The sequence below is a fragment of the Sciurus carolinensis genome, chromosome 4, assembly GCF_902686445.1.
Source record: "Sciurus carolinensis chromosome 4, mSciCar1.2, whole genome shotgun sequence".
NCBI lineage: Eukaryota > Metazoa > Chordata > Mammalia > Rodentia > Sciuridae > Sciurus > Sciurus carolinensis.
Genome location: NC_062216.1, coordinates 98,251,219 through 98,268,769, shown reverse-complemented (window position 1 = coordinate 98,268,769; position 17,551 = coordinate 98,251,219). Strand labels below are relative to the sequence as shown.

General features: G+C 38.7%; 1 protein-coding gene across 2 annotated transcripts in view; it reads left to right on the top strand.

Annotated features, from left to right (window-relative positions):
* Positions 1-17,551, top strand: part of Pkp2 (plakophilin 2) — an 83,333-nt gene that overhangs the window by 6,974 nt on the left and 58,808 nt on the right. The window contains exons 1-4 of one of the 2 annotated variants that reach the window (XM_047549866.1): positions 6,980-7,013; positions 7,279-7,391; positions 7,760-8,439; positions 16,143-16,278. In XM_047549866.1, the coding sequence (XP_047405822.1) occupies positions 7,007-7,013; positions 7,279-7,391; positions 7,760-8,439; positions 16,143-16,278 (936 nt within the window). In that variant the 5' untranslated portion in view covers positions 6,980-7,006. Of the gene's footprint in view, positions 1-6,979; positions 7,014-7,278; positions 7,392-7,759; positions 8,440-16,142; positions 16,279-17,551 lie in introns of those variants that run through there. The other variant, XM_047549865.1, reaches the window with a different exon arrangement.

Sequence of the window (17,551 nt, the reverse complement as noted above, 5' to 3'; positions counted from 1 at the left end):
AAGCAACTCAGTGAGACCCTATCTCTAAATAAAATACAAAATAGGGCTGGGGATGTGGCTAGTGGTGGAGTGCCCCTGAGTTCAATCCCTGGTACCACCCGCCCCCCCAAAAAAGATAATTGTGAATCACTGAAGGTGTTTCAGCAGGGGAGAAACATGAAAAATACAAAGGTTTTGTGAAAATACATTTGGTACATTAGGTGGATTTAAAGAAGAGTTGGCAGTTATGAATCAGTAGGGAAAGAAAGCGGTTAGCCCTGGCAAGTGAGAGCTCTAGGAATATAATGACTTGAAATTCCTTACAAAGAAAACTTATAGTGAGGTTTTTTTTGTTTGTTTGAGACCTATACTCAAGTGATCCTCCTGTCTCAGCCTCCTGAGTAGCTGGCACCAGAAGTCTGTCTTTGGATTTTAAAGCAAAACAATAATTGGTGATATAAATTCACCCTTTTGACCATGAGTTAAATCATGGTAAGTATAATGTGATTTTTGTCATTGTAGTTCTAAAATCTTATAAGTAATCATCGTAGGGTATCAGCAAATGAATTGGCAAGAATGACAAAGAAAGTAAACAAGTTACAGGAATCCATAGATTTAGATACATACAGACAATATCTATTTGATACTTTACAAGCATGCCAAGTTAATAGATTGATTTATTTTCAGTGCTGGGGATAGAACCCAAGGCCTTGCAAATACTAGTCTAGTTCTCTACCACAGAGTTATGTTCCCAGTGTCTTAAGTTACTACTTTTAATCACAAATTCTGTATAATCATATATCCAGATACATCAACCAAAATATGACATAGACATCTGTAATACAAAAGGACCTTTTAATATGTATTTATGTGTTTATCTAGAGCAATAATTTGAGGATCGCCCCCCAAATTCCATAAACTGGTACATCAGAGGACAGTTCTCACATCACTTAGGAGGCTTCTGGAAACTAAGGGCTTCTGGTGGCTGATATATTTTGTGAGTGGTAGCACCTGTTGACTTGTCACACATTGGCACAGTGTATGAGGCCCATTCTCCCACAAGAATTGGTCTGTGCCTGACATATTCAGCTTAATAGGAACCCAAAGCCAGTACTTTGCAGCATACACCAATACTCTTGAGTTCTTGTGGTTTATTATGTGAGCTGCATTAACTGGTCACAAAGAACAGCACTGCACAACTTTCTGTTAAATTTTCAGTAATATGAAACACTGTTTGACTTTGATCTGCTTTTAATCAGTTCTTCACCATAGTTTTATAACAAATTCTGCTAATTTTCTAACCTGCTAGATTACATACAAGTTATAGAATTGTGATTTCCACAAATATATGATTGCTTCTCTTTGAAATTAAAGATAGAATAAGATAAAAGTATTGTTTTTAAATATGTAAGTCCAGGAAAATCAATCCGATGGCATATATGTCAATACATACCAACAAAAAAAAAAACCTTTACCAACTCAGGAGTACTGATGTGTGGTCCTTGATAAGTGTAAGCATACTTCCTGTTTTCTTTTAAGTGCCTCCTGCTTTTTTTTAGGTAGGGGATCCTAGGGATTGAACGTAGGGCCTCAAGCGTGCTAAGCATACTGCTCTGCTATACCCCAGGCCTGAACTCCTACTTTTGGTAGTAGATGATTTTAAGGAGTCTGCTATATAGATTCCTTCTAATAAGTTTCAAGATGCTCTGTCTCTCACTTGTAATAACATGCCCCAAATTTTAATGAAAGAAATTAAATCTTTCTGAGGTATTTGGAGAATGAGAACTTTTGCTACCCGGAGGATGCTATAGAAAGACCAAATATAAGATGATAGCTATTAGACTTTCAAGCTCTTTTTCCACCAAGAAGACCATTGTGATCCACATTGTGAAGACAGCTGGCTGTGATAGTTATCAAAATTAAATGTAGCGAGCTGGGCGTGGTGGCACACGCTTATAATTCCAGTGACTTGGGAGTCTGAGACAGGAGTTCAAAGCCAGTCTCAACAATGGCAAGGCACTAAGCAACTCAGTGAGACCCTGTCTCTAAGTAAAATACAAAATAGGACTGGGGATGTGGCTCTGTGGTCAAGGGCCCCTGAGTAAAATCCCCAATACTAAAAAAATTAATTAATTAATTAAATGTAGTGTTTAAGTCAATACCAGTGCACTGGGGGTATAAGTCAGTAGTAGAGGGCTTGTTCAAGGTCCTGGGTTTGATCTCTAGCACCCACAAAAGAAAAAAATCAGTCACTACTAGTAGTGAGAAACAGCTGATTTCTATGCATAAATTTAATCATATCTGTTTTCATCTGAATCTCTTCTGTACTTTTCATGTCCAGAAATTCTGCCTATTGAGCTCAGTATGACCCAATTCACTTTTTAACCACTTTTAGGAGAACATTGGAAGGTTGAAAAAAAAGATGTTCTTTTGAATGTGAATGCTACTCTCTTCTCTCTAATAGAAGCAGGTTCTATAAAGGTTTTGTCTGTTTAGCAGTTCTCAATTACCTAATTGTCATAGGTAAGCTATAGTTGATTTTTAAAAATAGTATTAGGTACCGGTAATGGAACTATAGTAGAGGCTTGTCCATTTGATTTCACAAATGTATTAAATTTAATTAACTAGGTAATAAAACTTGCTCACAAAATTTTTTGTAGAAATAAATTTAGTTTTTTAAACCCCAAAACAATTCATTATTTTGGGTATTACTTGCATATTTGACCAGAAACAAAGTTATTTTTCCCCCTGTGACTTAGGAATCATGTCATTCAAATGAACATGCAGACAGGGAAAGAGAAAATTATGTTATCTTGTAAGTCCTACAACTCTGCAATCTTCTGAGCAATTTGGAATTCTTCCACTTTGTCAACTAACCCTGCTTTACCTCAGCCCTACCCCCACAATTGCTTTGACCTGAATTGCTTGTCCTTTAACAAGGCAGAGGTAAAGTTGCTCTGTAACTACCTCCTTCTGGAACCCTTAAGAGGGCTCCATAACATGTCTGTAGTATTTGTGGAAGAAAAAGTTCAGATGCTGTTGTCCTAGTCATTATTAATTTGAAATGTTTCCTAGTAAATCGTCAACTTTGTTAGAAAATATTGAAGGCATGTTGTGCAGTGTGCAAGTGGAACGAATGATTAGAAAATTCACAATACTGTCATCGTGATCCTCAGTGGCTGGGTCAATCAGAAACAACCAGAATAAGTCAAATTCATACCACTGGTAAAATCAGCAGAATAAAAACTCTGAACTACAACCCAGTGTACATTAAAGCATGCATGCTAGTTTATCCCTCTTTCTAGAATAGATTAACTCATGAAAAAGTGGGAAAAAAATTTTGGGACCCAAATTCTAAAAACTTTATCTCGTTTTGCATATTGCCTTTGTAAGAGATTGCTTTCCTCATCCATCATTTGTTTTATGACTGAGACTTGTTTAACAAAAGAACAGATTAACAAGAGAAAAGTGGGCATCTTTACCTTAAAAGTTTTATGTGACATGGGAGCTTTCAGAATTGAAGATCCAAAGACAGAGCCAACTGTGTATTTTTATGGACATTTGTGCATAAAGGAAATATGATCTAATAGCAATAAACTGAGGTGGGGGGTGGTTAGCAAAGCCTATTTGTTTGGATTCGTCCCTATGAAACATTTCTTTAATCTGGTTATAGAGAGGACCTCTAGGACCCCTCTGGAATGAGAGTTTATGACCTACTTTGAGAGAAGGACAGCTTGATTTTTTTTTTTTAGCCTGCTTCAGGGGAAGAGGGACAGAGGAGGCTGAGAGCTAACTTCCATCTTCTGCTCTTTCCTAAAACTGCATGGTGCTGTATTTTGGGGTAGCACATCTGAACCCAGATATTACACATTTCAGAAGCATTTGAATGTATGCTTTCTCAGGAAACCTCTCTCAACAATCCTCTTTGTTCCTAAAATGGTAGGAAACCAAGGCATGCAAGTAATTTGTCCTACACACAAAAAGTAGAACAGAAGCTCCAAACCAGGCCTACAGATTTGGTTTGAAGAAAAATTCTTTGAATTAGAATCCCATCTTAATCTTAAGTGTATAAGAAAATCTGGATATTTCTGTTAGATTTATTTAAAACAGGATGCACCTCTAGGTATCAAATGTTTTAGTTTGCTTTCTTATTTCTGTTTTTAGAGGAGGACATGGGTGAATTATATGTTCAACAGTTACTTATTTTATTCTCCAACTGAACAGAAAATAATGATTTGCCTTGCAGAGATTAGTTTTCATCCTGATTAATAGCTTAAAAAAAATTCTACCCACTGGAATTTCTTTAAATTTTTAAAACACACTTACTGATTCACATTTATCCACCATATGATCTCAAACACTAAACAAATTAATCAGTATTATTTGTCATTTGAGATTGACCTTTTCACAAAGAAACCATCTATGGTGCAAACATGAATGTGGAATATCAGAAATCACACCTTTTCTTGTATGTGTATTCCACAGAAGGAGAGGCCATGGTTTAAAAATCCAATCTTATTTTTTTTTTCTCTATTACTGACTACCTTGCAGTTGTTTTGGGAACCATTAAACTGGTCTTTGTTCATTTATCTGAAAATGGAAGGAGAAGCTTCCTTATAAGCACTATAGCAAATAAAGAATGAATGTTTACATAATATTTATAACTGTTCAGATGGAGGTGCTAGAGGAAAGGAGGAATGATTGGGTTTAGTTCTCATATCAAAACTCTGATAATAATCCCCCCAGGGTTTTGGGAAATGACAGTTTCAGAATAGTCACCATGCAGCCAAGCAACAGAGTGGAAAGGAGGAACCCTGACTTTGAAACGATTTGGAAGTCATTTAAGTTTCCCTGTTTATAAATGGGGATGATAATAGTTGACTCTTCATCACAGCACATTGTAAAGAAACATGAAATAATTTTAGGCCCTTAAAAGTAATATTTAAAGGTAAGGAGCTCTTATAAGTTGTTTTAGAAAGCCTTAAAACCTGCAGCAACAATGTGAATGTCTAACTTGAGTTAAACATTTTGCTTGAGCAAACTATAAAACTCACTGATGAAGCAGCTTTTTGGGAGACTGAGACTGGAGGATAGATTGGGTCCCAGAGTTGAAGATCAAACTGGACAGTATGGGAGACCCTCCCTGACACACACTTACAGAAATTTTCTTGGATCTCTAAAATTGCACGATTTGATCATTTGCCATTTTATTATAGTGTGACAGCAATGAATGTTTCTAGCTACCATCCATGTATGACAATGAGTGTCTTTCCATTCTAAATTGTCCTTTCATATATTCTGTTATACAGTCAAAATTTTGAACATGGATAATCCTTAATTACTGTATTATTGTATTGGTTGGGATTGAACCCAGGGCACCACACATGCTAACCAAGTGCTCTACCACTGAGCTACAGCCCCAGCTTCTTAATTACCTTTTATAAAAGACAGTAAATTTTGTTTCTTAAGGATGGGCTGACTAATAATTTGCTGCCTCGTCACGGCCTCTTGTAGAAAATTGGCTGTTTTCTTAGAGATGGGGTGAGTTTGAGCATCTCCTGCATCCCTTCTCCCTCCCTGTCCCTCCTCAGCCTTGGCATTGTACCCTCTGTGCCCTTTCAGGTTAGAGCCTCAGTCTTCCCTCTAATGGTCCTTCTAGCCTCCTTTCCCTAGCCAGCTAGGGGCGGGGGAAGGTGAGTGAAGGCTATTTAGCCTAGGCAGGAGCCAGGTACTAAGAGTTGAGTTCTTAAGACCTTTCCTGATTTATAGAGATTCCTTTCCCTCTTTTGAGGTCCAGGTTATAGAGTTTACAAATTAAGAGGCGACCTGACCTTTTGTCAGACCATGTGGAGAAATCAGGCCCCTAGAAATGAGATGCCTGGATTACCTCAACCTCTCTCATCTTTAGGGTGATAATTACAAGCCAGAAGCTGCCTCCCCTAGGACCCCAAAAGGCCTGAAAATTGTTTACTGGCCAGATTGTTTGGCTCCAGGAAATAAGGACACAGAAACAAATTTGGGATGGATTCAGATTTTTTAGCTCTATGGCAACAACAATCTCCATTCCCCCTCCCCCTATGAATTACTTTGAATATATTGTCAGTCCCTTGAAATTTTAACTTTTTAGAAATTTGTTGGAACAATTTGTTGGAAAGGGACTGCCTATGTTGTTTTATTCTTGGCATCTTTCATGAGTCTCTGAAGTCATAGAAGAGTTAAATATTTTTTTATCCCCTCAGATTTCTAAAAGAATACTACATAACAGAAAAAAAAAATTGGTTAAAATTAGAGAACTAGAAATTATCCAGGTTTTATAGATCTCTGATTACTTGGTTAGTTTTTTTTTTTTTTTTTTGTAAGAGATTATAAAAAAAGAAAAGAAAAAACTGAGAGAATGATAAAGCGGTAGAAGAGGGACACAATACTGTCTGTCTTCTACCCCCCACATCCCTCAAAGAGGAGTATTTTAAGAGGTATGAGACATGCATCAATTGAGAATCACTGTGGGTTCCAGAGCTGAGCACAAAGGATGGCCTCCCACTCAGTGATTACAGGAGAGTTGACTGACTCGTAGACCACCAAACAAAGGGAGAACCAGGTGATTCCACAAAAGCAGTCACTCAGGAAAGAGGTTGCTTTCCCCTGTTGCCTAACTCTCACATTGCCAAACACCTTAACCCCAGCCTGGTCTTCAGTTGATCCTGTTTTCTTTGTCTACATGGACCCACCTTGTTGTTTATACAAGCTGTCTTATCTGGTAGTGTTGAGTCATCATTATATTTATTGCCCACACCTACTTACTATAAAAAGTTTCTGAGTTCCTGCAGTGGTAGCAGAATTCTCCCCTAACTTGAGAAACCAAACATTTTGGATCAGAACCAATGCGTCATTCTCGAATTCTTTAGCATTGTAACAGACAGTTTTGGATTTCTGTGAATCTCCTCTCCCTTCTTTTCTTTTTTGTTTTTTTAATGCTTGTTTTTTTTTTTTTTTTTGTGGTATCAGAATTGAACCCAGGGTCCCAAGCATGCTAGGCAAGCCATTCTCCCCCTAGGCTACGTCCCCAGCTCCTCTTTTTTCTTTTTTTAAATTTGACTTTCATTTTGAAAAAGAGAATGTTTTGATAACCTTTGATCATTTGCCATTTTCAAGGGTGGTGTTAAACCAGCATTTAAAATATTAATATAAATTTTACATTTGTAATTGACCTGAATTACTTAAATTTTAAAATTTAATATACAATTGTTAAACAGTCTGTAAATATTTATATTCTATATTTTAATATTTTCTTGATTACAGGAAATCTTCACCGAACCAGCAGTGTTCCTGAGTATGTCTACAACCTACACCTGGTTGAGAATGATTTTGTCGGAGGGCGTTCCCCTGTCACTAAAACCTATGATGTGTTAAAGGTAGGGTATCAAAGAATGTAACCCTAGTTGTCAAATTACTGGGAAAACATTTTCAAACTCTTTTAGGTTGTTACTTTTGAGGTTTACCTCTCCAAAGTATTATTTTCTGAATGAATTTTGAGAAAATTGACTTTTATGTGGACACCCTGGGAAACTGGGGATTTTAAACAGTATTAAATCCTAGTACAAATAAATATGACTCAAGTCAACCAAGTCTTGTTTAAAAAAAAAGACTTCACCCAGAAAGGGGCCAACTTCTCTGACTCTCAGAAATGGACATTTTGTGTGATAATCCCAGAGTAATTAGTCTTCAGCAAAGACAAAAACAGATTTATGCTTCATTTAAGTTTTATTTTTCTCTCATGCAGGCTGGCACAACTGCCACTTACGGAGGTCGTTGGGGGAGAGGAACGACACAGTACAGTTCCCAGAAGTCAGTGGAGGAAAGATCCTTGAGGCAGCCTCTGAGGAGACTGGAGATTTCTCCAGACAGCAGCCCTGAGAGGCTTCATTATGCGCACAGTGATTACCATTACAGCCACAGAAACCAGCTTGGGCACACACTGCGCCACCAAGACAGCAGGCGCTCCACCCTCCTCATGCCACCCAGATATGCCCGTTCGGAAATCGTGGGGTTCAATCATGCCGTGAGCAGACAGCGCCACTATGACACTTACCACAGGCAACACCAGTACGGGTCTATTAGTGACACTGTCTTTGACAGTGTCCCTGTGAACTCTGCAGTGCTCACCTACCCCCGGCCAGGAACCAGTCACAGCATGGGCAACCTCTTGGAGAAGGAGAACTACCTGAGTTCAGGGCCGGTGAAGCCGCTGGCGCCCCTGCAGCCCATCACTCAGAACAGAGCTGCCAGGTCCTCCTGGCACCAGAGCTCCTTCCACAGCACCCGCACACTGAGGGAAGCTGGGCCCAGTGTCACTGTGGACTCTGGCGGGAGGAGAACGCACATGACCGTGGGCCAGGTGGCAGCAGCGGGAAGTGGGAATGTGCTCCTGGAGAGAAGCACGGTCGTCGACTCCCAGCTTGGGTGAGTCTCCTGAATCTGCCACTCAGTCGGTGCCAGCACATTCTGTTCCCACAGCCCTGACAGTGTGAGCTGGCACTTCTAGGGCTGGAGAGAAAGGCTTACAGAGATAAGTGATTAAAATAATGACTTTTCGGGCAGCTGCCTCATTGACAGATCAGCCTCTTTACCTCAGGAACAGGGGCCAGGCTACCTGCTCACATGGCAGCTTTGTGCAAAAATGTGACCATTTAGCCCATCTGTTCCAGATTAGATGCTGGCGAAAGGGTCTGCTCTTTGGCTATATGAAACTCTGCTCTGAACAAGAGCAAACTCTAGCATAGACCAAAAATTGGATAATGTTATATGCATTTTTTTCAGTCAATCCTGGAAATAAAGGAAGGAAAAGGCACAAATGCTTACTTCTGGTGCTAAGTGTGAGACTCAAGTGTTGTTTGCTTAATTATTACTGTAAAAGGACTCTGAGAGATAAGGAAAGGCAGCTGATTTCTAGACATCTCTCTTTCCTTTAAACTTGATACCTTTATGATTCCAGTACTATGACTTTGGATGGTATTTTTGAGGGGCAAAAGTAAATAATCAAAATAATTGAATTTTCAAAGTTATTCCTTTACCTTTCCTATTTACTTTATGACTTGAGTAATTTAGTTTTTGGATATTAACCCTTATCCAAATTTAATGCTCAAGTACAAATTGGGTAAACGAAGGAAGTTACTAAGAGAATGTTTCTAAATGGATGAGTAAATCAGTAACTCCTAAAATAATGATCTAGTATCATTAAGGCAAAATATTATCTGATCATTCGATTTTAAAATTGCTTAGTGGTAGTCATTCCTTAAATGAAATTGTGTAATGTCTATTGATTAGGCAGGCTATGATGAGAAATTACTTTCAAAAAAGGTGTTAGGTATTGAAGCAGGAAAAACTTCGTATAAATCAAAAGTTAGTTTGAAACTTCTAGCATTTCATGTAGAAAGCAGATTTTGGTCAGTATGAACACTTTTCTAGAAAAGAAAAAATACATCAGGTAATTATTTATGGAGAAAAATACTGATGAAGATTTTTAAAGGGCTAATTCATTAAGTGCCTACTATAGTCTAGAATTTGTGATAGGCACAATTTTAGCAAAATCATTTTAACAATAGCAAAACTGTTATCCCAAATCCTCTAGCTCTGTGCCATAAGGTATCCTAAACCAGCCCATCGCTTCCCAGTCTCATCAACCCACTGCAATATGGCTTTGGTCCCCACCATTTCCCAGGAACATTCTCCCCACAGATGTAGCAATGACTGCTTTTTAGATACATCCTAAACAGACACACATTCAGTCTTTTATCTTACCTGACACTCTTCTAAAGCCATTCCTTCTTAATCTTCTAGAAGTTCTTCAGGCCCAAAGAAGTTGTCTTCAGCAACCTTTCTCTTCTGGGTCTTTGTGCTCTTCCTGGGAGGCCCTGGTACCTCACTGGTATCCTCGTGATTCCCAAAATTTTATCTTCAATTATTTTACTCTGTAGACCTTTATGTACATGTAACAACTTCCTGGACACCCCTAAAACTCAGCATATCCTAAATAAACTCACAGCTCCTCTCTACCTTCCATTCCTACCCATTTCCTCTTGCTTAGTCCTTACAGCTACAAACCTCAGGGCCATTCTTACCATCTTCCTCCATAGTTGTATATCACCAAGGTATATTTTAACTTCCTTTATTGGTCTTAAACCATTTTCACCCTTCTCTCCATCTCCACTGTACAGTTCTCTCTGCCACTGGTCTTGCTCAGAACTGTTCTCTAGGACTGTCAAAATAATCTTCCCAAACATGATTGTTTCTTTCCCTGATTTACCACCTTTGCATAATTCCACCAAGTATTCATGCTTTTAAGCATGGCATACAAAACCCATAGTATTTTTATCTCTGCTTATCACTCCAAGTCTCTTCTCTTTCTGCTCTTCTCCACTCTTCATCACCACCATCCTTAAACACACCCATGCTTAAACCACTTGGAACCTCCTGCAGTTTTCCTTAATGCAAGGTATTTGTGCATTCACTCTCATTTGATCTCTCTTTCTCCTCCCTTCCTCCTTCCCCTTCCCACCTCTCCCCCACTCCAGCCCTTCCCACACACAGCTTTGTTTTTGTCTAGCTGCTCATAATTCTGGATTTAATTGCAACACCCACCATTTTTCTGGTCATTCCCTTCCCATTCTAGCTTAGGTGCCCCAGATAGCAACATTCTATGAATGTCTCTATCAGAGTAACTCTTGTGGTCATTCATTTACTTATCTGTTATCTCTCTAAACTTTGAGCTTCTCACCAATGGCTCATTCATCTTTATGTTCTCAGCACCCTAAAACAGAGGCAAGTCCTTGATGGTACTGTACATAAAAAGGGAAGAAAAAAATGCAAACTCTTTACTTTTTGACATCTAGCTCTTTTGTTGCTTCAATTCTGGCACTATTAGCCATACTATTTCAGATTATTGTTTTAATGCTCAGGATAAATTTCATTATAATATTTAAAGTTATTTCAAAGAATAGAAGGAATGCTAGAGGTCAAGAAATTTAAAATAAAGGGTGGGGGCCAGGAGTAATGGTGTATACTTGTAATCCCGGCTTCTCTGGAGGCTGAGGCAGGAGGATAGTGAGTTCAAACCCAGCCTCAGCAATTTAGCAAAGCACTAAGCAACTCAGCAAGACCCTGTCTCTAACAAATATAAAAAAGGTCTGGAGATATGACTCAGTGATTAATCGTCCCTCGGTTCAATCTCTGGTACCAAAAAATAAAAGAAAGGGTGAGCTGGTATATGGCTAGAATACTTGCCTAGCTTGTATAAAGCCCTGGGTTCAAGCCCCAGTACCCCCGCCTCTAATTTAAAGGGTGAGAAATGTCTTCCTGAAATTCTCCCAAGTTCTGGAGACCAAACCATAGGTACTAACTCTTTTCTCTGATTTCTCAAGGGAAAATTTGCTTTCTGTGGAGACGAGAGGGAGCCAGAGGTATTTCCTATTATGAGGAAAATTGATGATCAAGGCAGAAACTGGCCTGCCTTTCTTTTTCCTCTTGAGGAGGAGCCTCTCCTCTCGGTTCCCCAAGCTGCACCCTGGGGCACACTGTGCTGTCCTTTGCCTGCATTGGCTCACCTTTCAAACTCTATCCAATTCCGTTTTTTCAACTCTACTTTTTTATTCTTACCCAAATTCCCACATGTAAAGGAGTATTCTTTCATATATGTGGAACATTCCTATGAATAGCTAGATATAACTATAAACCTACATCATGACATAAGGTATTAAACCATGGATCTGTCTTTCCAAAAGAATGGCTGATCAGTTACTAATGCAGCTGAAAACTGAGACATGAGTAAAACAAAGATAGTCATCACCTGATCTAAATTAGACTGATGAGAAAGGTTTAAAAGAATCACCAAGCACAAAGTTCCAGATGAATTTTTCTAAAAATATGATTTCTAAACCTCTTGGGTACAAAGTTAGGTTCTTCCAGTTCTTACCCAACATTTCTCTCAGCACCATAAGTATAAAAATCAAGTGGTTTATATGAAGATCTAGAGAAAAGAAAGTAGGGCATATGTTGTAAGTGCGAGGCTGTGAGGTACATGCCAGTGTCTGCATTCCTTCAGAGAACAGCAGCAGTGCACTCTGGAGTTGGTTGAAGAGACTAAGGCGAGAGCGTGGATCTACAGTAGGATCACCAGCAAGTTTGTGACTTGGAGCAGAAATCAGGTCACATAGTGTTTTAGTCAGCTTTCTCACTGTTACGACTGAAAGACCCAACCAGCACAACTATAGAGGAGGAAAGGTTTATTTGAGGGCTCATAGTTTCAGAGGTTTAGTCCAAAGAAGGCCATCTTCATTCCTCAGGGCTCCAGATGGGGCTGAACATCATGGAGGAAGAGTGTGGCCGAAGGAAGTGGCTCACGCAGTGATCAGGAAGCAGAGAGGGTGACTCCACGCTCCAGATACAAATATATACCCCAAAGCCATGCCCCCAATTCCCACCTCTTCTAGCCACACTCTGCCACTTCAGTTACCACTCAGTTAATCAGGGGATTAATTCACCAATAGGTTAAGACTCTCACAATCCAATCATTTCTCCTCTGAACCTTCTTGCATTGTCTCACATGAGAGCTTTTGGGGGACACCACATCTAAACCATAACACATGCACTGTCCTCTGCATCCTCTCAATCGTTAGTTACTTTAGTTCTTTGATTTTTCAGATCTCTTCCAATTCCACCTTTATTTACATTTCCATTTTAACAACCTAGTTTAAGGCTTCATCATTCCCCCTAAGACTTTTGCACTACCCTCAAAACTTGTTTGTGCAAACACATGTCCACATGTCTGCTCCAGAATTATCTTGCCAAAGCAGCACCTTCATCATCCTTTTGGAGGTTGGGTAATTCACATTTTACAGAGTATCAAGCAACACTTACGTTTGCTATCCATTCTTTTTGTTTATTTGTTACTGGGGATTAAACTCAGGGGCACTTTACCACGGAACCACATCCCCAACTCATTTTATTTTTTATTTTGATACAGGGTCTAAGTTGCTAAGGGCCTTGCTAAATTGCTGAGACCGTCCTCAAACTTGAAATCCTGCTGCTTCAGCCTCCCAAACCACTGGGATTACAGGTGTGCACCACCACACCTGGCATTAGCTGCCCATTCTTTATCTGATATTTGCTCAACCTTCAGAGGTGTAGCCATATTCTGATATCAGAAGATTCAGTCTGGGGCAGGGCTTTGTTGTTGGCAGGAGTCCTGGTTACTGGGAGATTGTACACACACAAAAATTACTCTTTATTCCCCCCAGTGACGTCTCATATTTGGGTCAGTGCTACTTCACATACTTATTCATGTTTTTACTATACTGACCTCATCTTAAATTTTCTTTTGTTGTTTTGTTTTGTTTTGTTTTTGTTTCTGTGATGCTGGGGATTGACACCAGTGCTAGGCAAGCACTCTACTACTAAGATACACCTCCCCCAACCCCTTTATTCTGATATCATCTTAACATTTGAATTAAAGTTGTTGGAAAAGGCTCACTCTATAGTCTGGTAGCTCAGGGGACATGGGGACCAGGGAATAACTGCTATTCCTGATCCCCCACCTGCTATCCCAACCTCATCTTCTAAGCCATGTTTCTGCTGGCTTTAAGAGCTATTCTTTAAGTGAGTGAGAAGGAATAAAGAAAGAAAGGTAGGAAAGGAGAAAAGGAGAGAGAGAAGGAAAGAGGAAGAAAGAAAGAAATGGAGAGGAGTAATGCTGCAGGAGAACAAAGAAAAGGAGTAGCTCCAGCTGGGGATAGAGGTGCAAAAAACATTTTACCAAAATGATGATATTTCATTTCAGTCTTGAAGAATGGATAACAAATGGAAGAACAAGCTTCCTAGAAAAATCAAAAAAGGTACCTTGTGAAGAAGGTGGCATTGTTTAGAGAAAGATGAAAAGTCTGGTGTGATTGGAGAGTGGGATAGGAGATCAAAGGAGGAGTAAGATAAAGCGTAGAGGATGCAGGAAATGGAGCCAGACTGGGGTCAGAATGTGTGCCTTTTACACATTCTGGACTTTATGCACAGTAGTAATACAGAAAATAGACACACCAATAACTGTAGAAAACCCTGACTGAGGAAACCTTCTTTTAGTTAGGAATTATTTTTAGTGACAAAGTGAAGTGGCATTGGGTCAACTAAAAATGAACATAGAGCTTCTTCATGAGTTATGTTCAGGAAAATAAAGGGTTAGATTAATGGAATTATTTGTGGGGGTTGAAGATGGGAAAATCAAACTTTCCCGAATCCTTTATGGCTTTATAAGATGGGTTAATGGCTGAATCTAAAATAAATAAATAAATAAAGCCGTATTAAACAGAAGGTTATTCTTATGGTATGAATGATCTTTCATCAATTAAAACACCTGGAGTGCTGAATGGTAAAGGCTTACGGTTACCGTTGAGATTGAGACTTTTAGAGTTATGATCTCTCTGCAAAGGCACTGAAGTCCATGAATGTGAAGAATTTCCATTTCTTTTAAAAGGTGTGTTTATTTTAAATAAAAATGACTTAACTTCTACTTTTACATAATAGCCTGCATTATTCTTACCAATTAAAATTAACTCCTGAGGCACAACATTTTCAAATATGAGATCATTATATAATTCTCAGTATAGATGCCAGAAATGTTCCACTTTACTTTTAATACCCTTGTACCCATGAGGTAACACTTCTATGTTTGAACATGTGTGTCAGAAGCAGCAGGTTTACTTTTTAGTCATGAAGCCCATTATTTCTTTTCCCCTCACCCACACCATACCCACCCCACACAAATAAGCCATTCACAACGCTGCACCCACTCACTTCTGTACACGTAGGTACAAGTGGGTTAGCCTAATGGCAAAGAGAATTTTTACTCACTGTGCTTGCTTGCCAGCAAAGGTTGGAAAACACCCTCTCCAGGTTTCTTTGGTGTCCTCATTATCCAGAATGAATCAAATATAAAGCTTTTTGAAGCCAAAGAAGGGTTAGATTACCTTTACGGCATTTATTCAGCCGTGATTCTAAGATTGGGAGTTAGACTTACCCAAGGTAGTGCTACAGGAGCCTTAATATGCTAGCATCCATGCTGATAATAGACTAAGCTAGTCACCCTCCAGGCAGAAATAAAAAGGGAGAAAAAACAGTGCTGTGAGGCATTTGGGAGTTATGATTTTATAAGTAGCAATTTTATGTGTCTTCTATCAGTGAGCCTTTCTGTGTCAAACTACTTCAGACTTCTTCATCACCAGCAACTGGTAAAGGACAAAAGTAAGCCACTGAGATAGGCAAAAACTAACATTGTTTCAGTGGCCAATGGTAACAGAATGAGTATTGTTTTAAGAACAAAGTTATCTATCATTACATGTAATCATTACCTTTTCTGATGTATTCTGTCACACCAGCAGGACTTACTTTAACAAAACAGAACCCAGTGTGTTGTTTTGTTTTGGGTTTTTTTGTTTTGTTGAACCCAGGATGCTATATCACTGTGCTACATCGCCAACAATTTTTACTTTTTATTTTGAGACAGGGTCTTGCTAAGTTGCCCAGGCTGGTCCCCAACTTGTGATCCTCCTGCCTTGGCCTCCCGAGTCACTGGGATTACAGGCACGTACCATCATACCCAGCCAGAACTCAGTTTTTTGGGCTTCCACTGTTTATATACTATTACTTGCATTTTAGAAAGCTTCTATTTCTAACTTATTTTGGGATGAAATTAAAGATACTGAGCACTTTGAGAAAGGAGATGGTTCTACCATAGGTGTGCCATTACCAGAATAGAAATAATTTTTATTTCTTTGAACAAATTTCTTTTAAATTCCATCTAAACAGTCTAATTGAGTCATTAAGTCACTTTTCAGGTATAGTTTTCATACTGTACATATTTACCTTTAAAAGTTCCATTTCTTTTGTACATGTTACGCATCTCTTCAACAACTTCTTCAGAGGCCAGTATGAGCCAAGCTGTGGAAAGAATTTCTGCCACTAGCATCTGATCTCAGGTGCTGATTTTTCTTTGTATGAAGAAAAATCAAGGCTCAGCTAGTCTAGGTGTTTCCCAATACTTCCTGAGTCTTCTCTGGAGGATCAGATGGATAGGTAGGAGGGAGCCATTTAGAGTCTCACTGAATCTGTGACTGTTTGTCTAGGAATGCGGAGATGGAGATGACCCTGGAACGAGCAGTAAGTATGCTTGATGCAGACCACACGCCGCCAGCCAGGATTTCTGCTGCAGCTACTTTCATACAGCATGAATGCTTCCAGAAAGCAGAAGCACGGAAAAGGGTGTGTATCTTCTCAAGTTCTGTGCAAAACCAGCGCACATCTACTTCTATAATGGGGACCCTAAACACCAAAAATGGTCATTTATTCACATTTTTAAAAATTGTCATTGAGTTTTTTTTTTTTTTTAATTTAAAAGGAAATATAAGTGCAGGCCATATAGCACATCTCGTAGAGTGCCAGCCCCTCATGCTGGAGGCCCGGGTTCGAGTCCCCAGCACTCCGGGGTTCTGGAAATACCAAACAAAAGGAAATATATACTTATTACACAAAATCCTTCCTGCAATTCAGAATCTTAGAAAGGAAGTCCCCCTGTACAAACCTTTCCCTTGGTCTATCTGCCCAACCTCCCTATTTAGAACTGAACCCAGAGGTGATTGTTACTGACCATCATATGTACTTTCAGATTTCTCAGAGAAAGAATGAGTTCATTTTATGGTATTGTTTTCTTTATTAAAAAAACATACTAATACAAGTAGTATTTTGTAACATTTTTCATTAAGCTGTTTCATTAACATAATAGTTGATGAATAGCTTTGTATATTTATCCTTTAACATTTCCAGAATTGTTACTATAGGACAGATCTCCAGAGTTGGAATCAATAGGTCATTGTGTATTTGTTTTAAAAAGTAATACATTGGGACTGGGGTTGTAGCTCAGTGGTAGAGTGCTTGACTAGCATGTGTGAGTCACTGGGTTCAGTTCTCAGCACCACGTAAAAACAAATAAAACTAAGGTATTGTGTCCATCTACAACTAAAATAAATTTTTTTTTAAAGTAATACATTAGAGGAGGAGGATCATATCCTTTCTGGTTAAAAACAAAATCACAAATGGAAACATTACTTATAGTACTTTTTTTCCACTTAACATTATATCTTAGAGGTCTTCAATATATATTAGCCTTATCTTATTCTTTAAAACTGCTATGTTGATTTCTGTTGTCTAAATATACTAGTTTTGTTGGTTCTATTTTTAAAAGCTTTATTGAGGTTCAATTCAACAACATTTTGATGTCTTTTGGCACTGTGAAGTAATAATCATAATCAAGATTATGAGCATATCCATTACCTTCAGTGTTTTTTTGTATTTCTGTGTAACCTGTATGTTCCATCCCTCTTCAATCAATTTCCACCCCTCCCAAGACAGCCCCCTTTTGGTAGTTATAGATTAGATTGAATTTTCTAGAATTTGGTGTAAGTGGAATTATAAAGTATACATCCTTTTTTTGTGTGTTATTTTACTTAGCTCAACTCTTTTGCAATTCATTCTTATG